The 17,411-nt window shown below is 46.3% G+C and overlaps 1 protein-coding gene across 5 annotated transcripts in view; it reads right to left on the reverse strand.

Moving 5' to 3' along the window:
* The window catches only part of ABCC4 (ATP binding cassette subfamily C member 4), a 253,197-nt gene that overhangs the window by 170,712 nt on the left and 65,074 nt on the right, over positions 1–17,411 (reverse strand). For all 5 annotated transcript variants that reach the window (XM_045978081.1, XM_045978080.1, XM_045978077.1 and 2 more), the window contains 4 exons: positions 9,796–9,885; positions 7,478–7,641; positions 6,097–6,222; positions 4,355–4,604 (listed from right to left, as the gene is read on the reverse strand). In XM_045978081.1, coding sequence (XP_045834037.1) covers positions 4,355–4,604; positions 6,097–6,222; positions 7,478–7,641; positions 9,796–9,885 — 630 coding nt within the window. The remainder of the gene's footprint in view (positions 1–4,354; positions 4,605–6,096; positions 6,223–7,477; positions 7,642–9,795; positions 9,886–17,411) is intronic.

Consider the following 17,411-nt stretch of genomic DNA (forward strand, 5'->3'; position numbering starts at 1 on the left):
CCCCGCACGCGGCATATTTTCAGACGCACAAGCACGCTTGCCTAAGACACAGATACTATGGGCTCCACGTGACCCGTGGAATCACAGTCTCCAACACGCGCTAATTTAGTTTAATCAACACTCCCGGTGATTCTGATGCACTCGAGATCTAAATTTCTTAAAGGGTTATAGAAACCACACGGGCCGAAAAGGAGTCTGAGATCTAAAAGAAAATGAGGGGGCGCCTGGGTGGCTCAGTGGGTTAAAACCTCTGCCTTCGGCTCAGGTCATGATCCCTGGGTGCTGGGATCGAGCCCCGCATCGGGCTCTCTGCTCTGCAGGGAGCCTGCTTCCTCCTCTCTCTCTCTGCCTGCCTCTCTGCCTACTTGTGATTTCTCTCTGTCAAATAAATAAAATTTAAAAAAATAAAAAAAAATAAAAGAAAATGAGATGCTTTGAGAATTACATCAATGCCACCCTGAAGCAGTTTCCCACCCTAACCAACCCCTTCCCACCACTCCTTCTCGGCCACTGGTCTCACCCTTTGCTGAAAACAACTCCTGCCAAACCATCCGTAATTCCCCAGGCCCATCTTCTGGCCAGAAACTCTTTGCACAGGAGGAAAGATTTAGGTCTCCTGCACAAGTCGAAGATGCTTCCTTGGACAGGACACAAAGCTCCTCCACAAAATCACCCCAAAGGAAATTCAAAGTTCTCGGCAGGAACGTTCGTTTCGACAGCTCAGATGCCCAAATTCCCCGCAGGTCGTGACTTCAACGTTACTGGACATGTCTACACGGGAAGGAATTTTAAGCCTCAGATGCATCTCAGCTGTATTCTGGCAGAAAAGCGATCAAAACTCCTCCCCAAATATTTGACCCCAACTCCCTGAAAACCTTCCGCAAGGTCCCTTTCGTGCTACACTATTTTATGCACCACACGATCCATCAGAGAATGAAAGTGACCGCTCTCCACGAAAACCACACTCAGCGGCTGGATATCCGCAGAATGTCAGAGACGTGGCAGAGCCGCACGCTTCCGACGGTGGTGCGTTTTCGGAGCGTGAGCCATCCGTGAGGTGCACAAAGATGAACACGGCCCCGCAGCCGCTCCTCAGAAGTCCGGAGTTCACTGAGGAGACGACCTCCACAAACAGATGGCTTCCAGGCACACAGTAAGTGACCCCAGAGTCACATCTGGGGAGATCCAGCGGGTGTGGCAGTTAATTTTCTGGGTCAGCTGGGCTAGGCCAGAGTCCCCAGACATTTGCACAAACACATCTGGATGTTACAGTGAAAGTACTTTTTCAGATGAGACTAGCTTTAAAAAAACCAAATTATTCTCCATCGTGGTGGGTGGGCCTCGCTCAATCAGTTGAAGTCAAGAGGAAAGAAAAGACTGACCTCCAAAGAGGAGGGAATTCTGTCTGCAGACTGCCTTCTGACTCCAGATGCTCTTTAAAGCCACATGGTTTTGGGGCGCCTGGGTGGCTCAGTGGGTTAAAGCCTCTGCCTTGGGCTCAGGTCATGATCCCAGGGTCCTGGGATCGAGTCCCGCATCGGGCTCTCTGCTTCAGTGGGGAGCCTGCTTCCCTCCCCCCCCACCTCTGCCTGCCTCTCAGCCTACTTGTGCTCTCTGTCAAATAAATAAATAAATAAATCTAAAAAAAAAAATTTAAAGCCACATGGTTTTAATCTTCCTTTATTTCACAATGGCCAAACTAATGCTACTGACCAAGTAAGACTGCTGTTTCTATTTGCAAGGCCCAAGGGCCGAGCCCAGCCCAGGAGCCGGGCCAGCGGAGTCTACATGGACTGTGTCCTGCTCAGATCCACCAAGTCCACAGGTGCACACACAGAACGGGAGACACAGATCTATGCGCACTCTAGGTAGACCCCTTCCGAGGCCCGCTGTCCTGGGAATGCCCACTCCAGTCCGCTTCCTCGCTCCATTTCTTGGCTTGCAGCACAGCCTGGGTCCCCTCGTGCCTCTGCTGGTCCCAGTCCTCCCCTGTAACTGCTGCTTCAGTCAATGCAGTATTTATTTGACGTCTGTGATGGGCCCAGCATGGGCCATGAACTATGCACAAGAACGACCAGATACAGTCTGCTGTCCAGGGCCTTAGTATAGTCCTGGGGACAGAGTCACCCACTTGACCTGCTACTAAGCAGTGGGCACACCGGCCTTGCACAGAAATAGGGAAGCCTGAGATCAGCATGAACAGAAGTGCAACGGGAGGTCACGGGGGGATCTGCCTCAATCAACGGAAGAAAAGGCAACCCACAGGGATGAACAGTGCGGGGGGCAAAGACCCCCCCCATACACATGAATGTGGCCTATCACCAACACAAGCACCCCCCCACCGCCACCACCGGAGTGGAAGGTCCAGCACCGGGAAACACAGAGCGCAGCCGGTAGAGCCTTAAACCCAGAGTTTACAATCTGGATTCTGCAGGAACCGCTGGGGGCCTCTTCAGAATGAGACTTGATGAAAACCACACGGAAGGAAATACTCCACATGCCAGAAGGCACTGGGAAGGCAACTGTAGGCAATGTACGGCCGGGTAAGAAAGCAGGGTCTGGGGAAACTCCCCGCATGCCCGCTGGCTCACCTCCTGCAGGAGGCTCTCCTTACCCATCCAGTGGGGCGGCCAAGCTCTGAGGTCTGGAGGAAAGGAGCTCGCAGGCCCGGGCCGCACAGGTACTGGCCGCAGGGGGAACAACTGCAAAATCACAGTAAAACTCACAGCCCACTCACAGCGGGCGTCTGGAGAAGTTCGACATACACTTAGAACATCGCCGCGGCCAAAGTTATGTTCCCAGAGTACATGCTCTTTCAAGATGCAAACGCTACATAAAAGAAATGTTCTTAAAAAAAAAAAAAAAGAAATGTTTTTGAGGGGCACCTGGGGGGCTCAGGTGGTTAAGCATCTGCCTTGGGTCTCAGGTCATGACGCCAGGGTCCTGGGATCGAGTCCTGCAACAGGCTCCCTGCTCAGAGGGGAGTCTGCTTCTCCCTGTCCCAAATAAATAAATTTTAAAAAAAATCTGTAATAAAATAAAGAAGTTTTATTGAAATGCATGGGTCACTACTTAAAAGTTGCTGGAAGCCCCGTCAGAAAGAATGGGAAACTTAGGGACCAGAACGGACCCCGTAAGACTGATCTCTCTCCTGGGTAATATTTTTTTATAGGAAGGAAACTTCATCAGAAGAAAATCTCAGCTTTGATGACAAAACTATTTTTAAAAAGGGGAGGGGAGGGGAAGGGAGGGGAGGAAAGGAAATCAAGCCCAGAGCCGTCAAGCTTCACTAGAGATGTATTACGACATAGCCAGCTCTGTGGAGGAACAGGAAAGCCAGATTTATTTGTAAAGCCCAGGTACTCAAGTGCATGCCCCGGCCCTGCTCACAGAGCCAATTTATCTCCGTGTTCGACCTCTTCACAAACATTGAGCACCTACCACGTGTGGGGCCGCATCTTAGTGATGTACGTTGTTTGCCCTGAGCCATGAAGGGACAGCTAATTGGGAAAAGGAGGTAGTGGGTATTGGGGGGCGGGGGGGTGGGGAGACAAATTTGGAAGACCTTCCCAGAAATGGGCTGAGACAGGCAGCAAGGAAAAGGAGAGCCACGGGCATTCTCGGAAACCACACGCCGGCATCTGCGGAGGAAGGAACCCACCTTTCACCAGGAAGAAGTACGTGCAGCGGAGGCCATTCCCCTTCCCAAGGAGCAGGGCCCTTCTGCAAGCTCTCCCTGCCTCTGCCCAGAAAGGAATCCTCTTCCGGCCCCTCCCCAGACTGCCACCAGTCGCCACCCAGTCCCTGGAGCCCGCCCAAGGGATGAAATCTGCTTGTGCATTTCCTCCTGCTTCAGACGTTTCCATCACCCTTCTGTTACCCCCTGTACCCCCCGAGCCCCAGGCCGGTGCTGTTTCTCCTGCCGCCCGCACATGAGCAGCAAATTCGTTAGCTGGGGTGCATGCCACCTGGGACGACAGGGAGGGGAATACAGGCCACATTCTGGGACGACTGCTGGCTTCGATGGCGAGACAGTTAAATTTCACTTAACTGCAACACAATGGCGCCAAATTCAAAGCAGGCCTTCTGCTTAAATCCATCTATGACTTAAAAAGGTTGTTTGTTGGGGCGCCTGGGTGGCTCGGTCCGTTAAGTGCCTGCCTTCGGCTCAGGTCATGATCCCAGGGTCCTGGGATAGAGCCCCGCGTCGGGCTCCCTGCTCCGCGGGCAGCCTGCTTCTCCCTCTGCCCCTCCCCTCAACTTGTGCTCTCTCACTCTCTCTCTCTCAAATTAATAAATAAAAGTCTTTAAAACAATTTAAAAAAATAAATAGATAAAAAGGTTGTCATCAGACCTTGATTCTTTGGATGCTGATGACCGCCTCGGACACCTTCTCAATGGCCGCGGGGAAGAAGAGGGTGACGGTCAACCGCACAGCGCCATACAGGGACACGGCCACGAACACATGGCTCGCTGTGATCACGTTGCCAAGGAGCACATAGGTGGTAAAAGTCACAAAAATGATGATTTTGCTTGCAACGAAAAACGATGCCAAATTCATTCCTCTGAGGTAGGAACTGCTCAGAATCTTGGAAATTTCCTTCCTGGAAAAGAGAGTTTACAAGGAAGCATCAACATCCAAGCACTTTTGCATGTGGCCCCTTTCCAGGGAGGGAACCGGGATTAAGATAAAAAGTTCCTTGAGTTATGGAAATAATCCTACAGCACATGGCCCAGGGCCAACCCCAACACGAGGACCACACAGTCATCACCATGTCGCTCATCTGAATAAACGGAGGCTTCATGTCACGTGTTAATATCCTGGGTCAGTCGGACCAGGCATGAGCATTCAGTCAACAAGTGTGTGTCCATGCCCGTCCTGTGCCGGCCTTCTTGCTGACAGCAGACAGACTCATAGTCTGTCTCCTTTAGGAGCTCAGGAACTCACAGGAGAAGAGAACGAGCAACCCAAAGATGTGTGCACGAGACAGGAAGAGGCCCCACAGGCGCACGGAGAAGAGGGGTCTCGCTCAGAGCAATGGGACCTGGGGAGGGGATGAGCTAGGTTAGCCGGGCTTGCCGGGGGCCAGAGAGGAACGCAGCTGAGTGCATCCAAAGCAGAGGGAGACAAAGGAACAAAGTAGATGGCAGAGACAGGGGCTGACGCAGACAGACATCCCGTGCACGGAAGGGTCAAACTCCCCAAATATTGACATCAAAGACTGAAAACAATTCCACAGACCTAAAGCAAAACAAGGCAGAACAGTACTTCCATGGCTCTGTTTCTCTGTTTGGCACGAATAATACTGATGTACACAGTTTGGCTCAGTCTGTACAAGCTTCCTACTTGTGCTGCGTTAACATAAACTATAGCTTCCGTGTAAATGTCATCCTTGCAAATGCTTCCAGCATTGCTCATTTGGGATTTAGAGACTTCAGAAACATCTGGAATTTCGTTTTTGAAGGAGAAGCAGCACAGGCACTCTCCTTCCTCTAAGACAGTAAACGGAAAGGCAGGTTAATGTGGTTAACGGCGGGGGCGCCTGGGTGGCTCAGTGGGTTAGGGCCTCTGCCTTCGGCTCGGGTCATGATCCCAGGGTCCTGGGATCGAGCCCCACATCGGGCTCTCTGCTCCGCGGGGAGCCTGCTTCCTCCTCTCTCTCTGCCTGCCTCTCTGCCTAGTTGTGATTTCTCTCTGTCAAATAAATAAAATATTAAAAAAAAAAAAAAAAGGATTTAAAAAATGTGGTTAACGGCGCGAGGCAGGGTGGACGGTGTTGGGAGTTCACATTCTTTTTTTTTTTTTTTATATTTTTTATTTAATTATGCAACAGAGAGAAATCACAATCAGGCAGAGAGAGAGAGAGAGAGAGAGAAGCAGGCTCCCTGCTCAGCAGAGAGCCCGATGCGGGACTCGATCCCAGGACCCTGAGATCATGACCTGAGCGAAGGCAGTGGCTTAACGCACTGAGCCACCCAGGCTCCCGGGAGTTCACATTCTAAAGGTTAAACGCCCGAAGACCCCTCAATGAGTATTTCCGTGGAGGCCGGAGACAGAAAGTACAAAAACAGGCTCCGACAGACACAGAAACTTACCGTCTCAAATGGGTGATAAGGTCTGCAAATGACTTCTCCCAAGCATACATCTTTATTATTCTTATGCCAGTTATAACCTCATTCATGGTCCTGATCCTGGCGTCGGTGAAGGCTGCGGTCTTACTCCTAAGGGGACAGACGTGAGAGATGAGCCACAGCCCCATTTCCCTTATCAGCAGCAGCCACAGCCCGAGAACCAGGGACCCAACGATGCCCTACAACGCCTTTGCTCAGACAACTCAGGCAGCTCCTACTCAAAACACAGATGAAGACTTCAAGGAGGAAGTCAACAGAGTCCATCCCAATTCAAATATCTCGGAACTTGCAGTAGGGGCTAAGGAAAGCATACGAAAGAGAGTCAGCTACAAACTCGGCTCCAGGAGGTCACGGTTGGGTAGGGGAGCCAGAATCGAACAATAATACCGTTGGTTGCTGTGTAAAAAGTGGGAACAAAGTGCCAGGACGCAGAAAAGAAAGGGGCTGTCAATTCTACTGGGCAAAGGAGAGAGCAAGAGAAGCTTCCTGGTTTCAGGAGCACCGCAACGGGGCCCCAAGCACATAGAACATTTCTCCCTGGCAAAGAGAGCGAAGCCAATTCCCAACTGAGAAAACACCGTGAGCAGAGACACAGCAGAGAGAACTGGCCGCACTTCACACGGCATTATCATCACACTCCTGACACCTTGACAGTGACCCACTTCTAACCCTCTGGGACCATCACCTTCTCTACCACATACACCGCTAGGACTGTGGGACATTGACAGACACAAATCGGGGAAACAAGACACAAGCTGGACACCTGAAAACAAGCAACACGAAAACAGACACGGCCAGACCCGGGCCTCGAAAGAGACATTTACATTGTACTCGTATTTAATACGTGTTTAAATAATGTCATGGTAAATAAATTCTGCTGGAAGACAGTACTTAGGAGGGACAGTGCCTGGAAAGCCAGCCAGGAGGAGACAGCAGATGCCTTCGCCCTTCTGGCTTCAAGACTGGCTTTCAGCTGAAGGTGGGAGCCTTCCCCGGGCTAAGCCTGTGCAGTGTGCAATCAACAGAAAGAAAAGATCAGCGAAGCCCTTTTTTTTTTTTTAAGATTTTTTATATTTATTTGACCGACAGAGATCACAAGTAGGCAGAGAGGCAGGCAGAGAAAGAGAGAAAGAAGCAGGCTCCCTGCTGAGCAGAGAGCCTGATGTGGGACTCCATCCCAGGACACTGGGATCATGACCTGAGCTGAAGGCAGAGGCTTAACCCACTGAACCACCCAGGCGCCCCAGAGATGAGAGAAGTCGTTTTGTTTGTGATCGGAAGCACGGGCAAGCGTGCATATGAACAAACACACATGCCCTGTTTTTCAAACCAGTGCTTCTCTTACCGGAATGATGAAAACAACTTCCCGATACAGCTTTGTAAGGGCAGAAGGATGATGAGGACTGCGATCCCAGCAAGACAGGATATTCCAATTTCCATCCAGAGCAAGGCAGTCACTGCGATCGCCTGCAGTGGCCCTGCCCACAGAAAGTGCAAGAATATTGTCACCTTGAAAGAAAAAAAGGCAACGCGTTCTTAGGACGACATGAGCACAAAACCAGGAAGGACCCAGTACCGAAGCCATCTGCTCCGAGAGGACAGACAGGAACCTGAACAGAAATGATCACGGGGGGCTTTAAACCCACTGGAGCAAAAATCCAAGTACCCAGATGAAGCATTTCCAGAATACCACAGAGCAGGCTTCAGGGACATCCAGGGAGAACTGGATTAGACCACAGTGTCGGAAGAAAGATCTCAATTCTGTCTGCCCCCCGCGTGGGCTCAGAGTTCCCCCAAACTTCCTCCCCTGGGCTCCCCAGTACCTTGCAAAAGCCTGTATTATGGAACCTGCCATACTCTTGAGTAATTATTTGTATTTTTACCTCCCTGATAGGTTGTGGCTTCTCCCGGGAGGAAACTAAGTCTTATTCATCCCTGAAGCTGTGAAGGAGCCCCACTTCACGTTTGATGAATGAATAATTAGAAGTGGTGTAGAGGGGCACATGAATGGCTCAGTGGGTTGAACCTCTGCCTTCGGCTCGGGTCATGATTTCAGGGTCCTGGGATCAAGCCCCACATCGGGCTCTCTGCTTGGTGGGGAGCCTGCTTTCCCCTCTCTCTCTGCCTGCCTCTCTGCCTACTTGTGATCTCTGTGTCAAATAAATAAATAAAATCTTTAAAAAAAAAAAAAAAAAAAGAAGTGGTGTAGAGCAATACAGCTCAGACCAGTAGCTACACTGCCCTGGAGAGTATGCTATATTCACAAAGTAAGTGCAAATGGACTGTGGCAGGGTAGAAAAGAACAGGTTGTTTACGCCTAGGGATTATCAATTGGGCTTTTTTTTTTTTTTAAATCAAAGTCTTCCTTGGGTGCCTAGGTGGCTCAGCTGGTTGAGTGTCTGACTCTTGGTTTCAGCTCAGGTCATGATGTGAGGGTCATGGGATCAAGCCCCACATCAGGCTCTACACTAAGCTTGGAGTCTGCTTGTCCCTCTCCCTCTGCTCCTCCCGCCTGCTCATGCTCTGTGCGCTCTCTCACACGCTCGCTCTTTCTCTCTCTCTCAAGTAAATAAATAAAATCTTTATTTTAAAAATGGGGCACGTGGGTGGGTCAGGCGGTTTAGCATCTGACTCTTGATTTTGGTTCAGGTCATGAACTCAGGGGCACGAGAGACGGAGCCCCATGTCGGGCTCTGCGCTCAGCAAGGGGCCTGCTTGAGATTTTCTCTCTCCCTCTCACTCTGCCTCTCCCCCGGCTCATGCAGTCTCCCTAAAATAAATAAGTAAATAAAACCTTTTGTGGGGAGGGCACTTCCTATGTAGTGGGCACTCTAGGGGGCACAGAACAATCCCTGCCCACCAGGAGGTCATCCTATGGAGGAGGAGAGAGGTCATGAAGGAGGAGGAAGAGAAAGAATTCAGCCAGCAGCACCAACCAAGTGTGCTCAGAAGGGCCACCGCTGAAGGACTATGGGACATTTCCCCAGGCGAGGTAAGAACACTGCTGTCTGCTTATATATGACTGAAGTACGCTGTAAACGCATTCCAAAAATAAAACCCTCCTCTATGTGTTGAACACAGAAGAAATGAGAACTGGATAGAAAATATCCTCATCTCAGGGCACCTGGGGGCCTCAGTGCATTAACTGTCTGCCTTCAGTTCAGGTCACGATTGGCCCCCCATGTCGGGCTCTGCTAAACAAGGAGCCTACTTCTCCCTCTCCCTCTGCAGCCCACTTTGCCTGCTTGCGCACATTCTCTCTCCCTCTCTCTCTCTCTCTAATAAATATCTAAAATCTTTTAAAAATAGGGGCACCTGGGTGGCTCAGTGGGTTAAGCCTCTGCCTTCAGCTCAAGTCATGATCTCAGGGTCCTGGGATCGAGCCCTGCATCGGGCTCTCTGCTCAGCGGGGAGCCTGCCTTCCCCCTCTGCCCCTCTGCCTACTTGTGATCTCTCTCTCTCTGTCAAATAAATAAATAAAATATTTAAATAAATAAATAAATAAATAAATATTAAAAAAATAAAAATGTTTAAAAAAAAGTATCCTCATCTTCTGTCCTCAGAAGAAGTCTGGCCTACACCAAAAACTGGCACCTGAAATTCCAAGAAGTTAAACCAAGGAACTGGGTGGGAATGCAGAAGGCTTCCTGGGGGGCAGCTGACCTGGTCGAACTTGTTCACGTCGTTGGACAGCAGATTGACGATCTGGCCGGTGGTCGTCTTCCCCATGGCCACGTTACTGAGGCGAAGCGCCTGAAACAGAAGAGGGGAATGGAGAATTACGTTCCTGTAGGGACAACAAGCCACACTTGGGAAAAGAGCAAAGTGGAGTGTGTTCTGATGGGACCTTGCGTGATGTCAGGAGAGCAAGGTGTCCCGCGAGAGCAGGGCTCTGGGTACCCGCGTTCGGCCTTCCACCCCTCCGTGGGCGGCAGCCACATCCCACCAGGAACAAAGGGAGCAAGAGGAGGCACAAGCCAACTCTCTCGCCCCAGTTTTTGATGAATTTGGACACGCTGGAAGTATAAAAAGATATATACTCAGGAGTCAAGTAGTTTTGAGCCACAGTCTATGAGTGGAGAGGCCATCTAAGAACAAAACTTAGGGGATGGACTATATCTGGAATCAGTCATTATTTCCGCATGTGATGTCATGCAAACACTCCAGGTCTGAAGTTTCCTGTGTGAATGGAAATAACCCCAGGCGCCACCTAGACAGAGCTTGGGGTTCCTAGGAGTGGGACACCTGTCATCCACCAGGAACAGGACACCAGGTGACTGATGAGTGCTGTTTCCTGTTTAGAAATGGGACAAGAGGGGTGCCTGGGTGGCTCAGTGGGTTAAGGCCTCTGCCTTCGGCTCAGGTCATGATCCCAGGGTCCTGGGATTGAGCCCTGCATCGGGCTCTCTGCTCAGCAAGGAGCCTGCTTCCCTCTCTCTGCCTGCCTCTCTGCCTACTTGTGATCTCTCTCTCTGTGTCAAATAAATAAATAAATAAATAAAATCTTTAAAAAATAAAACAAAATAAATAAAAAAAAGAAATGGGACAAGATAGGAACAAGCAGCTGTAACTCAAGTGGGACCTGGATAGTAGGGACAGCAGCACAGGGAGCTGGGGACAGTTTCCACAGAGTAGCACTGTGGGCAGGACAGAGCCTGCATGATGAAGAGGAGAAACCCTATGGAGAGAAGAGAAGAGTACTGTGGCTAGAAGGAACAGCATGCAGAGCCAGGGAAGGGACACATAGAAGCAGCTGAGTCATGAACACCTGAAATCTGGCTAGAAAGGTAGAAATGAAAGCGGCTCGTGACTGGAAAACAAAATGGAACAATAAACGTCTTTTTTACATTTGAGTGAGAAACTCAACTTTAGGAAGACTGAACTGTAGAACTGACTGGCCAGGAGATGCTCAGAAGAAGGGGAGACGAGGGACACCTCGTGATGTAGTCCAGGCGAGAGGTAACAAGACCGTGCACTAGGATTGCGTGAAGGGAAAAGAAGGGCCAGACGCCCGTGAGGACACTTTGAAAAGTACAAAGTGCCACACAAGTGTAAAAAAATCAGTCACAAAAAAAGAAAAATATAACCCTCTCCCCACTAGGGAGAGAAAAAGAAAGAAACGCCCTCCAGGAAAAGACAGAAACTTTAGTGTGCCTTCATTACTGAAAGCGATTTTGAAAAACTTTTTAAAGCCAAGTTTCCATACAAATACAGGTGAATCCCTCATGCAGAAAATACACTGTAGAAGCAGACATCTGGTAACGAATTGGAACAATGACAATAAGACAGAATGGCACACAAAACTGATTCTAAAACTGATCATTTTCAAAAAACAAAAACAAAACCTCAAGACAACGGCACCCATCTGGAATCGTCACTCACAGACGGTCACTGCTGCTGACAGTGACAACCAGAGGGTAAGACAGCACAGGTGACGATCTGTACAAAGGGCCAAGCTCCTCTCGGCGGACCACAGGGGGACACCTTGTCATTCGGTCACACCTGAGACTGAGGACAGAAAGGGTGACTCTGGAAGAAACGCTCACCGCGGTTAACAGCAGCACAGCGCCAACACAGAAATGAACCATCTGACAAAAGAAAATCAGTCATACTCTAGCTAGACCAAAAAAAAAAAAACCAAACCAAAAAAACCCAGTGGGATGTCATTCTTGTTATTAATGAGGAAGACAGAGCTAACAAGCCAACTGTCAGACTTCTGCTTCCAACCAGGAAAGAACAGCCGGCACTGGACTGGCCCTGGACTGTTAAGACTATAAAGCTGGACCAAATATACGAAGCAGCTGTTCCGGCATTGGCCGCCAGGCGGCGCAAGACCGGAAGCCATCAGAGCCCTATATCTCACCTGGCTTTCTTGCCCAGGCGCATTTTTGTACCAAGTAGAACAGCAGTTTCACTGAGCCAAAGAGGAAGAGCTACCTGTTCCAAGCTGCAGTAATGTCCAGAATTTGCAAGCCCAAGTGGCAGAAGGGAAGGTCCCAAAAGTTTTTGCAGAGAGTTAGCAAGGGGATTTAGCACCCGCTGCAGGCTCAAGAGAGATTCCAGAGGTCATGTGAGGGACACCGAGTTCCTGCTCAACAAGAAAAAAGAGATCTTCACAAGCACCTCAGACACTCTATTTAAACACCAGGAGGGCCATGCCTTAGTAATAAAGATCATACTCTAGAGTAAGAGCCATGCCCCTTAAGACCGAGTTTAAGATGGAAATATCAGCCATAGACAGATACACAGACACATAAAGTAGGAAGGTAGGTAGTAACATAGGTAGATAGATCCGTTACTGACAGAACCAATCTGCCAGGAATTGTTCATAAGAACAAAACGCAATACACTTTAGTCAAAACCCCCTATAATATTAACCCTCATAACATCCAACACAGTAAACAATTATTAAACATACAAAGAAGAAAATGTGACCATGATCAAAGACAGAGAATAGAGGCAATAAAAGTAGACCCGAAGATGATCCAGATTTTGGAATTAGTATATGAGAACTATAAAATCATTATATAAATATGTCCAAGGAGTTAAAGAAAGATAGGGTTATAGCAACTGAACCGGAATGAGTAATTTTAGGAGAACAATGAACACTACCAAAAGGAACCAAATGGAAATTCTAGAACTTAAAAGTACAATATGAAAAATCCACTAGATAACTTTAGAAGCAGAAAAATTCCATTGACCTGTTCCCAGATTCATCAAGTCTTTTAGATTACAATCTGAAGAACAGAAGAGAGAGAGAGAAATTGAAGGGGGGAAAATAGCATAAGGGTTCAGTGGGACAATAACAAGGACTGAAACACACATGACAGTGGATTCCTGGAAGAGAATGACAAAAAAGGGAAGAAAAAAATATGTGAAGAAATAATGGCTGAAATTTTTCCAAGGCTGGTAGAAAATATTAATTTACATACTAAAGAATCTTAGCAAACACCAGGAAATATCAAAACAAAGACTTTTCCTAGGGCACATCAGACTCAGACTGAAGAAATTTAAAAAACCGAGAACACCACCACTTTACACATAAAGGAACAATACAACTGAGGGCTGACATCAGAAACCATGGAAACAAGACAATGGAACAGCTAGCGAGAGTTAAGAGAAAAGAAAGAATAACTGAATTCTATAACCAACACAAATGTGCTTCAAATGACGATGGTGAAATTAAGACATCTTCAGATACACAAAGTCTGAGAATTTATCACCAAACTAAACTTTAAGATAATATAAAAGAAATTCTTCAGGGGCACCTGGGTGCCTCAATTGTTTAAGCGTCTGCCTTCAGCTCACGTCATGACCCAGGGGTCCTGGGATCAAGTCCCACATCAGGCTCCCTGCTCCTCAGGGAACCTGCTTCTCCCTCTCCTCTCTTTCTCTCTGCCCCCACCCCCGTCCTCTCTCGCTTTCTCTCAAATAAATAAAGTCTTTAAAAAAAATTTTTTTTATTCAGTTAAAAGGATCTGGTACCAGATGAAAACTTGAGATGTACAATAAGGAATAAAGAGAAACCAAAATGGCAAATATGCAGCAAAACATAAAAGATTACAAATTTCCTTTTAATTTATTTGAAAGATAAATGGCTGCTTAATGCAAAAAATGGTCACACTGCATGGTGTATGTAGATGTGAACGATAACGAGACAATGAATGAGGAAGGGTAACAGAATTTTATGCTTGTATGTTTCTTACATTTTATGTAAAAGAATCCAATGTTAAGATTAAACGGACTATAGTAAGCTAAGATGCCTATTTGGATCTCTAATTCAACACTAAAGACACATAAAGAGATACTGCTGAAAAGCCAATAACGGAATCAAAATGGAATACTAAAATATTTCTGATAAACCCAAAAAAAAGTCAGGAAGGGTGAAAAAAAAAAAAAACAGATGAAACAAATAGAAAATAAATAGCAACGTGAAAAGCTGAACCCCAATCACATCAGTATTTACACTAAATGTAAATACATTAATACTATCAGCCAGAGACTGGCACAAAGAATTAATAAAAGACCCAAATCGCAGTATAAGGAAGACAGATTTTAAATCGACTGACAGGCTGAAAGTGAACAGATTAAAAAAAGAGGTATGCCACACAAACAATAGGTACAATGAATGTGGTGTGGCTCTATTAAGATCAGACAATATAGACCTAGAGAGGAGGAACATTACCCAAGATTAAGACAGACATTTCATACTAATAAGGTCATTTCACCACTCCTAAAAGTGTATGGATCAAATTATAGAGTTTCAACATACATGAGACAAAAACAGAACGAAAGAGGGGCCCCTGGGTGGCTCAGTGGGTTAAGGCCTCTGCCTTCGGCTCAGGTCATGATCCCAGGATCCTGCATCCGGCTCTCTACTTGGCAGGGAGCCTGCTTCCCTTCCTCTCTCTGCCTGCCTCTCTGCCTACTTGTCCTGTCTGTCAAATAAATAAATAAAATCTAAAAAAAAACAAAACAAAAAAAAAACAGAACAAAAGAGAAAAATCAGAAAAGACCACAATCATAGATTTCAACATCCTTCTCTCAGAAATTGATGAAAGTATATAAAAAAAAAAAAAAATCAGGATACAGAAGATGTGGACAACACTAGTAACTACCTTAATCCGATATTTATGGAACGCCATGCCCAACAGCTGCAGGACAGACTTCTCAAGTACACACTGAATATTTCTCAACACTGACCCTATATGCTGGGGCCATAAAATAAATCTCAATAAATTTCATTACATAAAATGTTACACAGAATGTTTTCTGGTGACAGAATTCAATTGGAAATCACTACGATAGCTCTCAAAACGCCAAATATGTGAGAATTAACAACATAACTTCTAAATAGCCACGTGGCAAAGGAGACCTCCTAAGAGAAATCAGAAATATTTTTAAATAAATGAGAATAGACCACATATCACGATTTGTAGGATACAGGTAACCAAGTCTTAGCGGAAACTTCTGGCTTCAAATGTTTGACATTAGAAAGAAAGAGAAGTATAAAATTGATGATCTAAGTCTACCTAAGATCAAGACCAAGAAACAGAAATGCACACACACACACACACAAGCATGTTCACACCTACAGAAGAGCCTCTAGTAAAATCAATTACATGTCTGTTGCCCCCAGGACCTGTGGGCTCATTTGAGTACACAGAGGTTGTCATATTGATTTACATCAGCATAGTCACAGAAACAGCTGACCTTTATTGAGCACCTATTACAACCCAGAAAACTGATTAAGAAACAACCTTACAAAGCAGGAGTTACTCTTATTTTGCAGATGAGAAAATAAGCCGAACATATTCATGCCCAACAGAGAACACTGGGTACTTTTTTTTTTTAATGAAGCAAAATTACCACTTTTTTTTAAATGAAGCAAAATTACCACTCTTCATTAATGTAGACTATTAAAGTTTGTTTCTAATAAATTATGTATGTTACAGTTGAAAAAACAGTTCACGTTGGGTGTAGAGAAAAAAATGCACATATGAAAGCAATGTTTTGGTTTCACATTTCCTTAAGTTGACAGGGTGTAAAAGGATACTGTTTAGTTGAATTTGTTTTCCTTGTAAGAGCACAATAGTTCCACCATGAGAGCAAAAAAAAAACAGAAACTGGAAGCAATTATTTGCACTGTATATATCAGACCCAGGATTAGTATCTTTGCTAAATCAAGAAGTCTTAAATATCAAGAATTATAAAAGTCTACTACTATTTTATATCTATATAGAATTATAAAAGTCTACTACTATTTTATATCTATATAGAATTATAAAAGTCTACTACTATAAAAGAGTGGCAGATAACAGGTGCAGGAAATGCACTGAGGTAAACACAAATGACCACTGAAAATTTTCCAATACTGACTGAAATTCATTATGACCCAGAAATAATGACAAAGTATTCTTTTTCATCTAGAAATGTAGCAAAGACAGAAAGTTACAAGAGCCAATCTTGGCAAGGGTGGGGGCCATCTCAGTTACCCAGAGTATAAATAGTTGCCAGCTCTTTTGGAGGAAATCCAGCATTCAAAAGCCTCGCGGGGCACCTAGATGGTGCAGTCCATTGAGCGACCAACCGACCCTTGGCTTCAGTTCAGGTCATGATCTCAAGGTCACGAGATGGAGCCCTATGTCGGGCTCCACGCTAAGCATGATTCTCTCTACCTCTCCCTCTGCCCCTGCTCGCTCGCTCTCTGAAATAAATAAGTAAAATCACTTAAAAAAAAAAAAAAGAAAAAAAACTTGGGGCACCTGCGTGGCTCAGTCATTAGGCATCTGCCTTCTGCTCAGGTCCTGATCCCAGAGTCCTGGGATTGAGCCCCGTGTCGGGCTCCCTGCTCCGCAGGAGGCCTGCTTCTCCCTCCTGCGCACCCATGGTTGTGTTCTCTCTCTCTCTCTGTCAAATAAATACATAAAATCTTAAAAAAAAAAAAAAAAAAAAAAAAAAAAGCCTTGAAATGTATATACCCTGAGAAATTAAGGATGTCTCCAAAGGTTTCACTTTGGTCATGTTCACCGCACTGACATCTGTTAATATAAAAAAACTGGGAAACAACTGAAATCCCTAATTATGGGTTATACTGGAATCCACATGGCCTTTAAAACCAACATTGCCAACTGTGGAATGCAAACTCGATCAGCGTAGGCATCCATTTATGGGGGGCTCCTTCTCTGGGTGGGCATCAAAATACACCTGGAGTTATAAGACAACTCTATAATCTGGACCAGAAGAATGATTTTAATCCGTTTTTTTAAAAAATAAGTAATACTTGTCATTTATTTGAAAAATATACTGTTTTCTTCTTTCTCATTTATTTTAATCAGTACAAGTGAAACACAAAACCCAAGTATGGACACATACCATCACTTCTCTAACAGCCTTTAAAAACAGAAACAGTGCTTCCCCATCCTCATGATGCCGATTTCTTATCACCAACGTGCCTCATACCCAATGTCAAAGACCCTGGGTGTGTGTGGAGGACACTGGTCTCGGAGACAGCCCCAAATGGCCATGCCTTTGGAATTTCACACCCATCCTTTCCCTTGCTATCAAGCTATCCCTCTAACCAGTACCTACTCCTGTTTCCAAACTAGGACAGCTTCATAACATTTTAAGTAAAATCACAGCAAGGAGGCTCGGAGGAAGAACCTAAAGGATTTTCAGAACTCAGAACCAAGTACTTGGGTCACCTCTGGTGTTTTCGGTTTCCTTCCTGGTTCATGGCCCTACCCCAGAGCTGAGTCTGTCAGATAACGTGGCTTCTA

This window comes from Meles meles, chromosome 14 (assembly GCF_922984935.1).
Source record: "Meles meles chromosome 14, mMelMel3.1 paternal haplotype, whole genome shotgun sequence".
Classification (NCBI taxonomy): domain Eukaryota; kingdom Metazoa; phylum Chordata; class Mammalia; order Carnivora; family Mustelidae; genus Meles; species Meles meles.